The following is a 12607-nucleotide window of genomic DNA, read 5'->3' on the forward strand; positions in this document are numbered from 1 at the left end:
TGCCTTATGAATCAAAATATTAATCGTTAAAGTCAATATGGCTATTCAAGTTAGGAAATCTGTCACAGCAATGGTTCACTGCTATAAGAACACAAATCTTCTGCATTAAAAACAAATACTATGTTAAAACAGTAAGTTTATGTTTTAAAAACAATGAATCACTGCTGTTACAGATTTCCTAATTTAAATAGTTGTCGACTTTAATGATTATTATCTCAGTTCACAGGGACTGAGAACGACGCTTCTTTTTCTTCTTTACAAATCTTTATTTTTACGCGAAAACGCATCGATTGAATGCATTTTTATCAAAACTTAAGATGGCCGAAATCTTCTTAACATTTACCATAATCTTATACTTTTAGGTTTATCATTGAATTAGCAGAATCGTGTATTTAAGATCGACGATTTTGCCAGGAGCCAATATAGCGGATGCATATTCCCACCTAATATATATAGTACCTTAGCGCTGACACCAACAGCGTACAAATTTCTGGAGATCGAGATCGCCGTGGGATCAATGTCTTTTCATAAAAATTGAGATTAACGACACCCGAGGCAATCGCGTCATCCTGCTGCATGCTACATGGAAGGCGTTCATTGAAAAACGAGCGGATACCGAACGATTGGTGCAGTCACCTACTTCATCGAAACTAACGATTTTCCTCGATGAGTTAAACAACCAGTCTTCCTCCAATTACAGACAGCTCATGTATACGATGCATCCATGTAACGTATGTCCACTCTACAAATGTCGAAAGAACCAAAATATGGAATACACTGACAAGATAATTGACTTTATACTGGAGGTATAGGATGTAACAACAATCTTATGCGTGGTCTACAATGAGCAGTAGCAGTAGTTGATTAAGGAGTAGGCGTAGAAATCAACAAATCATAGTCGAATGTGAGGAGGACAATTAACTATCATTGGTCGATTTCTACGCCTATTCCTTAATCCACTACTGCTACTGCCCATTGTAGACCACGCATTATAGAAGACGTGAAATACGTTCTCGGTAATTCGCAGAGAAGAGACAATGGTGCGAATATCGGTGCAGTTACTTCGTGATCGATAAATACACGGTGAGCGCGTTGTGAAACAGGTAATCATTAACAAAGAGCCTGCTTATGATTGGTCCTTGCACGCGCGATAAATAGTACACGCGGTTTTGAGGCGAATGTAAGAATGATGGTTGTAAAAATAGAAATTTCCGTGCAAAAGATGATTATGGTTGAGTGAGGAAAATCGAGTATAAGCTCGAGCATTACTGCAGATGCATAACGATTTTCGCAGATAGCGAGAAATGTGTCGAATTGGTGATAATAGAGACAACATATTTGTGCAAACTTACAATCGTGTGAAGCATCCTATTATTAAAAAGCTACTTGATGCGTACGATGATAGATATTATGAGTGCAAAAAGTGTATCTTCTTCGAGTACAATAGTGCGGTGCTAGAGTATAATAGTGAATTGCTAAAGCAGTGCAGGTTATTTGATTTTATTTGTATATATAACTTTTTATATGTCTCACTATTTCTTTTAATTAAATATTTTTATATTTTGAAAAAAGAAAAAAATGTAATAACTAAATAAAAAGTAAGATTAAAAGAGTTTACATCTCAGTGTCCGCAATTATTTGTTTCCTTCCTTCTTCGCGGTATCGTATAACACACGTGCCGACAGAGTTCGACGGCGATATCGAGATCATGTTAGAAGATCACGCTTTTTAAATAATTAAATAATAATTTATATAAAAAAATTAATGAATAAATAGATTAATTAATTACACGAAAAAAAAAAATAATAAATGAATAAATAGATTAAGTCTGTGTCCGCACAATTATTTGTTTCCTTCCTTCTTTCTTCGCGCTAACCTATCTTCTTGCGGTATCACATTACACGCATATATGTAATACTCCTATATTGCTAGTAGAGGTCCGACGGCGGTGCCAATATCACGGTGCCGACATAATATTGAGTATTACATATATGATTACACGCCGACAGCATCATCGCGTACCGACATCCGCCTGCGACAATATCATTGCAATCTTATTATTAAGCAATTTTTAAATAAAAATAAAACGTGTTCTCTCATGTACGGTCGTATTTAATATTTAAAAAAAATTAATATTTACATGCGAGAAAACCACGATAAGGAGTGGTATAGAAGATAGCAACGCATGAGAGAAAAAGAAATGGCAAGTATGGCGGCAACGGCGGCGGCGGCGCGGCGGCGCAGCGGCGGCGACAGCGGTGGCGGCGAAGCTGATAGTAGCAGCAGCGGTGGCGGCGGCAGCGGTGGCGGATCGTGCTCAACGGACTCCGCGCCCGGTAATCACTGACCCCGCGTGACGTAATAGGTTTGTTCGCGTCGCACGCTCTAACATGCTCCAATATGCTCCTATCATAGCTCTTACTCTCTCCAACGTGCTCGTTGAAGTGAGCAAGAGCTATGGTAGGAGCATATTGGAGCATGTTGGAGCGTGCGACGCGAACAAACCTAATACGTCGCTTATGTATCGCGAACCCGCAATACGCCGCGACATCGTTTCCTCCGTGAAGTCATATTCCTCACTCACATTCATGACGTCATCCCCTGCCCTCTCCGTGACGTCATACCCCCGCGCCCCAGTATCCCCTGCCCCCCTCCCCATCGGAGGACCTGCATATACTCCACTGTCCTTGGATCTTGTGAGCTTCCGCTACAGTTGATGCCCTAGAGAGGATGTACACATCCTGTTTTAATATAGCGACGCCTCTAACATATCGAAGAACCTCATCTTTGGTGAGTTGACGCAAGGTACGTCAGGGTAGGCCAGATAGGGTGCACACGCCAATCCAAATGTGACTGTGTTCAATTGGTATTTTTCAATCGTTTCGCTTCTTCCAGATCTCCACAATATATTCGCTGCTAAGCCAGCCGTTGAAGACCACTCGCAGTTTCGTCGTGGTGCTAAACTCCTTCAACATCCTGCATGGCAAGTAACAATTGGCTCGCGAGATCTTCCTTTCCTGATGCTGAAGCCGATTATCTCCACGAAGACATCAGTGCCTAAGAGCATGTCGATACCGTCGGAGAACTCCGAATCGGCCAATTCGAGTCCTCGAAGATGTGGCCACTCTCTCAGTGATGTGCTTGACACTCCCGCATATATGGTAAGGCGAAACAGAACAATTGCCGATGCCAGACATCGTGCAAAATAGTGTAATATCGTTCCCCGTACACCGTACACGAGCGATTAGTCACGCACTCATTCACCTTGTGTTTTCTTAAGCAGTTCACACATAGCTGGGCGCTGTCAACGAATTGCATCCGTTCCCCGCACAGTTTTTCTTCTTGAAGGCCTCATAACATCATAAGATAGTGATCTTTACGACACAAAGAGCAGTGCTCTCTTTCCTTCTGAGTAGGATGTGCGCGAGCGACCTTCGAAGCACCTGACTTCTCTGGATTCGCATCGAGCTTGCTACCAAGTGTAGCTTCCATTGTCAACAACCGGCGTTCCAGGAGTTCTTGCAGTTCCGCGAACGATGGTGGTATGTGTCTTGCCACCAATGTGCTTTTCCAACCGAGCTCGAGCTTGTGGATCCAACAGCTTTGTAATCTAGTATACGTACAGGTCTTCTTCATTGATGATGGATCGCCCTATATTAGCGACAACTCCTGCAGTATTTCTGGAGCAATGATAAAGCTTGCGTAGATCAGTGGTTGACTCGGACTTTAGTTTTGGCAAGACCATGGCGTAGAAGGACCGAATCAGCAGTCTCGTATTTTCGCACTAATCGGTAAGAGATTGCTACACCAATGTAAAGTTATTTCGGTAATTATCTACTTTAGGGGTTAAAAAATAATAACTTAAAAAATAATAGTCTTAAAAAAATTACGATTTTTAATAATCAATTAAAATTATGTCGCGAAATAATTTTAATTTCACGAATTTTTATTATGCAGTAATATAATTTTAACTCGACGAATTATTATTATGTCGCGAAATAATTTTAAGCCGTTGCATAAAATTTGTGTTTTTAATATTATCACTACCGAATAAATGGCAAGCTGTTTTACTTTTTAACAGCAGAAAACTATGGCAAGTCGTTTTACTTTTTAATAGTATAAAAGAAATTTAGTCTAATGAAATTTTTAATTCTTGTGTTTTATTTCTAACAAAACTTTAAATCCTTGAAAAATAACTATCTTAAAAAAATTACGATTTTTAATAATGAATTAAAATTATATCGTAACATAATAATATTTCCATGAATTAGAATTATGTCAATAACCTCTTTTTCAGATTCACGCAAAGGAACTCCTGTATGATGCGCGAAATTGCACAGAGAAAAAAGTATTTATTTACTGAAATCTGGCTCGAAGGACCAAAAATATAATGGAATGGAAAAGAAGCGAGCACGAAATAAAGAGACGCACATAATACTTTACACACGAATGAATTTATTTTAACAGCATTTTCGATTTCACTACAAAAATGAAATATACATACACTACTCACAACAATTACAGCTGTCTGAATTTTATCTATTTTTACAAAAAATTAAGTATTCTAATTTTTGTGTGAGTAATGTATATACAGATTCATTCGAATATTAACGGTGATCTAATCGAATTTTTATTAAATATCGGAGAAGAAGCACATCGATTTAATTTTTATATATATAATTATATAATATTTTTATATAAATAATATATAACAAATATTAGAATAAATTAAAGATTTTAACGAATTTATTGGCTCATAGCCCTGTTTCTCTTTATTAGTTTTATATAATTGCTCTTTTTTTCAGCACAATTACACTGATTTCATTGTAACATCTAGTTGGAGAGAGAGCCTGGGACTGGGACTGTCTCCGTCTCGCACTTTTATATTCGTGTGTTTTCTGATTGTTCCAGTAACTACAATACTAGAAATTAATTCACGGAAATTACGTCAAAAAAAAGAACAGTCTGGAAAGACTCAGAATATTATTTACAATCTTAACTTTTTTTGTGTTTTGATTAGTCGCCCATCGCTGAGGCGCCTTGCATTATTGGTAGCTCGTGTGGAAAGCGCTGCTCGTAAAGCACGATTTCTATTGGTGTTGGCACTTCACGCATCTTATGTCATGCGTGTCGTTATCGCGCGCAAATGCTCTTTGTAGGGAAAAACGGATTCTGAATCCGATAATGAAAGCGAAACGAATATAAAGTGGCGTGTCAGAAAAAACTTCACGGATGAACAACAGAAGATGTTAAAATGCGAGTTTGCGAAAAATGAATATCCTAGTACCGATAAGGTGGAAAAAATAGCCAATAAATTGGGAGTGTCATATCAGAAGATTTATGTAATCCCCGTTCTAGTTATAGCAATTACATTTTTGTAATTACTTTATTCTCTATTATATAGTAAAAGTAACTGCATTACTTTATAAGTAGTCGACCCTGATATACATATACAATATTTATATATATTAGAATAGGTTCTTTTATTATTCTTAATGTGCTCTTTTTGTAGAAAAAGATTCATTCTGTAAAATCCGATTACAAAAAAGTAGTAAAAAGGAATCCGCCGCAAATAGAATCACATAGCGTTATCCATAAAAGATATACGGATAATGAACTGAATAAAATACGTCGGGTGTTCGAGGAAACTCCGTATCCTACTGAAAATAAAGTGCAAGAACTAGTCCAGAAGACGGGAATACCAATCAATAGTATTAATGAGATATTTCAAAATCTTAGACAAGAAAACAATAAGATGAACAAACCTACGATTTCATCGACGAGCGATCATCAGATATAATCGTTTTGCTCTATTTTGTTTTACCATTTGCAAGTTTGTATAGTTACAAACATACATGTAATATTACTTAGTGGCGATGTACTTGTTTCAAATAAACGATTTGAATAAATACAAACATATAGTAATATAAATTTATTTTAATGCACACGACTTAACTGCCACTGAACGCTCGTTGTGCGTTAAATATAGAAACGAGGTAATAATATAAATATTAATAAATTAATTGATAATCTTGAAGTTATCAGAAGAAGAGAAATATTATTTTCAATGAAAATATAATAAGTACACCCTAGTAAAAATTTTTTCATGCATGAATATATATATACAATTCATATACATATATTATAATTAAAATTTGTCGGTATATGTTCATACATCTTTCTTTTATAAAATTACTTTTAATGTGTAAAAAATATAATATAATAATATTCAGACACAAAACAAAGAAAAATTAAAAGAATAATTTTTGCATTTGTTTTAGAAAAAATCAGAAAAATGGAGAAATCGTAATACGTTACTTTTACTCGTTACTATTTAAAAGTGATTTTCTTAATTTTACCACAATACTGACGTTTAATTAATTATTATCACGATATTATAGTTATTATTATAACAGTAAAAGTAATTGCGTTACTTATATTAGGAGAGGCCCGGGTTGAAAGTAACAGGGGTAGGTTGAAACACAGTTTATATTGTTTATAACTTTGTCAAGAAAAGAGATAGTCCTACTATAAGGATACGTTCCGTGTCACGCACGATGCGCATAATGCATCCTTGTTACTCACCAAATGTTAAACAGGGACAATTGATGTATCATGCGCATCATGCGCGAAACTGAAGGCAGCTTAAGATAAACGAGATAACTGTACGTCGGGTTAGCGCCGCTGCGTTGGCGCCATATAGCGCCACAACAGTCGCGTCCTGCTTTTGGCTCTGCTCGCGTAGCTTACGCTATGTGTCAGGTGTCTGTACATCAGGTTAGTAAATATTTCGCTCGATGTTATTATTTTGATCTCATTCGTAAATATTAAATTTTATCAGCAATTATTTCTACTCGCATTAAGAGACAATCAGAGAACAAATATACAATATCATTTTATTATATTTTAAATGTGTTATTCATATAATTACTTCACTTTAGTAAATCTCGTATTTTGAGGTTAAAAGCAATATATGCCGATGAGGCAAATTGTGCCATGTTACAACTTAGATTCTATTAGGTGTACAAAAAAGTTCTGAGCTTTAGATTTCATACAATCGAAACCACAATAATTGAAAGGATCCCGCACGTTTCTTATGGAAAAATGTCCCCGGTTAAATTGCTCCGTTTTGAGATATGTTGTACTTTTGTGTTTCTGAACAAATATCTCCATTGCCACATTTATACAAAATGAACAGATAAAAAGATATAGCGTTTTGAAGTCTCAGAATTTGAGTGCCGCCATACCTCCTTAAGATAACTTTTAATGCTTTCTTTTATGTGTAATAAGTATACATATACATGCGTATTCTTGAATGTAATTTTCGCGTGTATACACAGATTCATCAATTACCTTATCCTCTTACTTTCCCTGTCTTGTTTTTGTCTCATATATGTGACTAGTTACTCGCATGACATAAGTAGAGGTATCCTGACGTTCGCGCGTGATTACGTTTTTTTAGGCTATGTACGACATCAGCTTAATGTGAAATATCCAAATATCCAAGCAGAATTGTCTTAAATCGAATTATGAATATTGATAGAGAAATGATCAAGAATAGGATGATATAGATTAGTAGGTCGAATGTGAGAGGCGAGGGGACTCACGTTAAACAAACGTTGTATACCTATGTATATTACACATAAAAGAAAACATTAAATTATCTCAAGGAGGTATGGCGGCACTCAAATTCTGTGATTTCAAACCGCTATATCTTTTTAACTGTTGATTTTATGTGAATGTGACAATGGAGACATTTGTTTGTGAATCACAAGAAGTGCAACATATCTCAAAACGGAACAATTTGATCAGGGACACTTTTCCATAAGAAACGTGCGGGGTCCTTTTATTTATTTTCCCCTTTTGCGGTTTTAAAGCGTTGACATTTGACCTTTTATGCGGTTTGAGATTTATGCACATGACTTTAAAAATTAGTAGTGTTTACGATGGCAATAATAAATGAACATATTAATTTTCCATCCACTTTGCGTTTCATCTAAAAAAAATGCTGCTGAAGCCACTGAAATGATTTTTGTACACTTCCGATTATCATGAATTTCAGTGCTGCAGCGTCACTTGGCTGATACACATTTCGTGATACTTACAGAAATACGAAAATGTATTAATGACTTTATCGCCTCGAAGCCGGTAAACTTTTATTAATAAGAAATCTGCAAGCTGTTCGAAAGATGACGAAAGGTAGTTGATGCAATATTTTGCTGATTAATATTTTTTTGTTTGTTCTTAAATAAAAATTGAATTTTACAAACAAAAAAAACTGAGAACTTTTTTCTACACTTTTTTGTAAGACAAACTATGTTGTAGACGGTTCTTAACTATATTATTTTTTACGTTTTTTAGAATTACAATGAGGAACTATAAAAAAAAACCAAATCGCAGGACTGTCTCTTTAGATATTTATAAAACTGCTGCCCGAATAGTGATTGATGAAGGCAAATCAGTGAGATCTGTAGCAAGAACTTTTGAATTATGTCATGTCACTTTAAACAGATTTATGAAAAGGCAAAAAATGGATCAGGATATGTTATCCAAAATTGGATACAAACAAAACCGATTGGTTTGTTGATTATTATAATAATACTATATTGTAGAAGGTTTGTGGGTTATTGCAGTAAAAACCTCAAATGCGTAATACTATATTGTATTAATTAAAGGAGATAATTTATGTTTGTTGATTATTATAACAATACTATATTGTATTAATTAAAGAAGACAATTTATGTTTGTTAATTATTATAACAATATTATATTATATTAATTAAAGAAGACAATTTACTTTTGTTCATTTATAGTAACAAAAATATGTTAAGCCAGTGAAAGATGTTTATTACAGTTGTTAATTATTTAATATGTAATTAAAAACTGTAATAAGTAATTAAAAACAATTTTATTGATTTTTTTCGTTTTTATTTCGTACTATTTAACTCATATTAATATTGGTTACAACTTGCTTCAGCGTTGTTACTTTCAACCCCAAGTTGGGGTGAAAAATAACAACGCACCTCGCTCCATTAAAGTGGTCATACACTTTTAGAAATTGAATTAACAGCATTCTGTTGCTGTAAAATTAATATTGAATCTCCTCCTTATTTGTGTAGATAAATTAAAAATCCACGCGCGTAGATTTCTTTTTAACTTATAAAAACAGAAAAATGTTACTTCCAACCCCGATCTCTCCTACTCCAATTCTGATAAATATATATTAGAATAATTTTTTTATTATTCTTAAGCTCTCTTTATAGCAAAATGTTGATTCGGAGTTCAACCGCAAAGGCGTAATAAATAAGCCGTTGCAGAAAGAATCGCTAAGTGTCATCCAAGTGTTAGCCAAATATTATAGAAAATACACGGATGATGAGCTGAACGAAATACGTCTGGTGTTCGAGGAAACTCCGTATCCTACTGAAAATAAATTGCAAGAATTAGCCCAGAAGATAGGAGTGTCAATTAACAGTATTAATGAGTTGTTCCGAAATCTTAGACAAAAGAAAGATGAGATGAACGAACCTACGTCTTCCTTGAAGCCCGATCATAAGGTATGATTATTTTGCTCTGTTTTGTTTTACTGTTTGTAAGCTAGGAATTATAAATAGACCTGTAACTAATTAGTAGCGAAGTATTTACGACATGTAAACGATTTGGATAGATGCAAATATAGTAATATAATGTTTTAATTCAATGCTACCGACTATAGGTACATTTACCTGCCACTTTGTGCATTAAATAAAAACAAGATATGTGTAATAATATAAAATTAATATATTGATAATTTTGTAGCCATCAAAACAAAAGTAGTATTACTTTCAATGAAAATATATTTTCTGTGAATTTTTACGATTATTAATATCATCTATGAAATTAATATAATATTAAATGTTACTTATTAATATCAAATGTATACATACAGTTTATTACACCTCTATTTTATTTTACACGTTGTACTTGAAATATTTTTTGTTTCGGATGTGCGCTTGTCTTTTTACTTCTGTTATGAAAATATTTATATAACATTTTGGAAAATGAGTAGCAATAAATATTTAACATAAATATTCTGTATTTCTGCCAAAATTCATGATAATCGGACGCTCGAAGTTTTCGAAATTTATCCCTCTTTAAAAGTAATTTTCCTAATTTTAGCATGATCTTACCGTTTAATTAATTATTGTTATCATAAATTGTAGCGTCATCATTAAATTATTATTGTATAAAATCATTATATTATAACGGTAAAAATAACCACGTTAATTAACTTGTCAACTCTGATAAGTATATATGTATATTGGAATAATTTCTCTAACTACTCGTATTTTGAATGTGCTTCTTTTGTAGGACGATGTGGGTTCCAAATCCGATCGCAAAAGTAAAAAAAAAAGACTGCTTAAGGAGGAATTGACGATTGAAAATCGAAATAAATTAATACGGATATTGAAGGAAACTCGATATCTTAGATTAGAATTAAAGGAGAAATTAGCAGAGGATTTTGGTGTGTCACTCTCCCAAATTGCTAAGTGGTGCAAGTACCTTAGAGAAGTAATAAGAAAAACTAATGAAAACAAAAAATTTATTTCTTCGACGTGTGATCGTCAAGTATGATCGTTTTACACAATTTTGCTTTGCTGTTTGAAAACTAATATTTATACCTATAATCCGAAACTAAGTTGTGGCGAATAAGACGCATATGTATATTTAATGTACTTTTTTTTGTAGGAAGATGTAGATTCCAAATCCGATCACAAAAGCGAAAAGAAAAAACTGCTTGAAGATAGTGGGAGGTCGAAGGTTGGCAAGTTGAAAAAGTTAATCGGCGTATTGAAGGAAACTCCACATCTTAGTACGAAAAAAATTATAGAATTAGCCCAGGAGATGGGAGTGTCATCCTCTAAAATTACTAAGTGGCTCCATTACATTAGAAAAAGGAATAAAAGTACTAAACAGGACGAACCTATTTCTTCGTCGATATGTGAACGTCAAGTATGATCGTTTTACGCGATTTTATTTTGATGTTTGAAAGGTAATAATTATAGTCAGACCCGGGAGTAAGTTGTAGCAATTGAGATACTTGTTTCATGTAAAAAATTTGGATGGATGCAAATATGGTAATATACATTTTTTAATTCATTTGCTACCAATATGGTAACTACATACTTGCCATTGAATACTTGTTGCACATTAAATAAAAACGGAATATATATAATAATAATATAAATATTGATAAAATAATTGATATTTTTATAACTACAATATTATCAGAACAGGAGAAATTTTACTTTCAATAAAAAATACATTTTATGTGAATTTTTACGATAATTAATATCATCTATTAAATTAATATTAAATGTTACTTATTAATATATCACATATATAGATACAGTTTATTACACTCTATTTTATTTTACATTTTGTACTTAAAATATTTTTTTGTTGTGAAGATGCGTACATGTTTTTTTTGTACCTCGGCGTCACAACGTATAATCCCGGCTCTGGTTATAGTAATAAAATTTTTGTAATTATTTTATTCTTTTGCCGATTTTTAGAAAACCAATGATATTTTCAATCATTAAGGGAAATTGCATTGTGATAAGATCTTATATTACAACATTTTTTATTTTAAATTTGACAGTAGGGCAGCACGTCCAATATTTACATAATTTTTTTCCCAACGAAGGATAATATTATTTAATATATACATAAATATCAGGGATTATGGTGCGTTATTTGTAACGCACCTGTTATTTTAGCATCTGTTATCGTTATAATAACGATTTGATAATACAAAGTATTGCAATATCATGTATCTAGATATGGTGAATGCTAAAGTCACATTAGGGGGATGTGTTAAGTTAGCACCTCAACTATAGTACTCAGGAGTTCTGATTAGAGTTCCCACTTCCTTTTGACGAGACGAAGAGTTCCCTATAGTTAATAACAAGAGTTCCGCTTAATAAACATTAAAAAAAATTTTTTTTTAATGGGGTGCTAACTTTTTATCGAATTTCAAGGTGGAATAGTTCTGAGCGGCTTAATAGCTTCAATTTGCGATTGCCTAGAGTTCCTGATATGTAACAAAATTTTCGAATATTAAAAAAAAATTAAAAATTTTTGAAAAATTAATTTTTAGATACAATAGTTCTGATGATAATTTCTGCTTCTTTTTGACGATACGAAAAGTTCTCTATGATTTTTAATGACATAAGCGCTTAATAACCATTTTTTAATAATTTTTTAAAAATGGAGTGCTAACTTTTTAACGAAATTCAAGGTCGCATAGTTCTGATCAGCTTAACAGGACTGTTTTGTGAATACCTAGAGTTCTTGATACATAAAAAACATTTTTGAAGAATAATAAAGTTTAAAAAAAATAGTAGAAATCTTTGAACATTTTTTGAGAGTACCGAATAGTTCTGAGTAGCGCTTTTTATAGTTCTCGACGAGTCCTATCGAAAACTATTAGGTGCAAAAGCGATTGAACCAACGGTTTGCAAGATATAGCGACATTTGTCAGAAGATCAATAATTTTTAGAGTGAGTATATCTCAGAAACCGTTGGTCCAATCGCTTTGAGCCCTGATACTTTTCGACAGAACTCG

The 12607-nt window shown here is 33.4% G+C and overlaps 2 protein-coding genes and 1 long non-coding RNA gene across 5 annotated transcripts in view; all 3 read left to right on the forward strand.

The window, feature by feature from the left end:
- The first annotated feature begins 2444 nt into the window (after nt 1–2444).
- On the forward strand, nt 2445–4548 carry LOC108773200 (uncharacterized). Of its 2 annotated transcripts, none has more exons than XR_001940679.1 (5): nt 2445–2805; nt 2896–3161; nt 3284–3542; nt 3615–3791; nt 4298–4548. It is a non-coding gene; the product is annotated as an uncharacterized LOC108773200 (long non-coding RNA). The 2 variants fall into 2 exon arrangements; XR_001940678.1 differs by having other exon boundaries at nt 2446–2805; nt 3626–3791.
- Nucleotides 4549–4748: 200 nt separating this feature from the next.
- Nucleotides 4749–5871, forward strand: LOC108773209 (uncharacterized). The gene is made up of 2 exons (XM_018538944.1): nt 4749–5342; nt 5513–5871. The coding sequence occupies exons 1-2, from the start codon at nt 5247–5249 to the stop codon at nt 5798–5800; spliced, it is 384 nt and encodes a 127-aa protein (XP_018394446.1). The 5' UTR covers nt 4749–5246; the 3' UTR covers nt 5801–5871.
- Nucleotides 5872–6721: 850 nt separating this feature from the next.
- LOC108773183 (uncharacterized) overlaps nt 6722–12607 on the forward strand; it is a 9343-nt gene continuing 3457 nt past the window's right edge. For both annotated transcript variants that reach the window (XM_018538910.1, XM_018538908.1), the window contains exons 1-5: nt 6722–6777; nt 8362–8578; nt 9264–9557; nt 10351–10608; nt 10729–10992. In XM_018538910.1, coding sequence (XP_018394412.1) covers nt 8369–8578; nt 9264–9557; nt 10351–10608; nt 10729–10992 — 1026 coding nt within the window. In that variant the 5' untranslated portion in view covers nt 6722–6777; nt 8362–8368. The remainder of the gene's footprint in view (nt 6778–8361; nt 8579–9263; nt 9558–10350; nt 10609–10728; nt 10993–12607) is intronic.

The sequence above is a fragment of the Cyphomyrmex costatus genome, unplaced genomic scaffold (assembly GCF_001594065.2).
Source record: "Cyphomyrmex costatus isolate MS0001 unplaced genomic scaffold, Ccosl1.0 scaffold2, whole genome shotgun sequence".
NCBI lineage: Eukaryota > Metazoa > Arthropoda > Insecta > Hymenoptera > Formicidae > Cyphomyrmex > Cyphomyrmex costatus.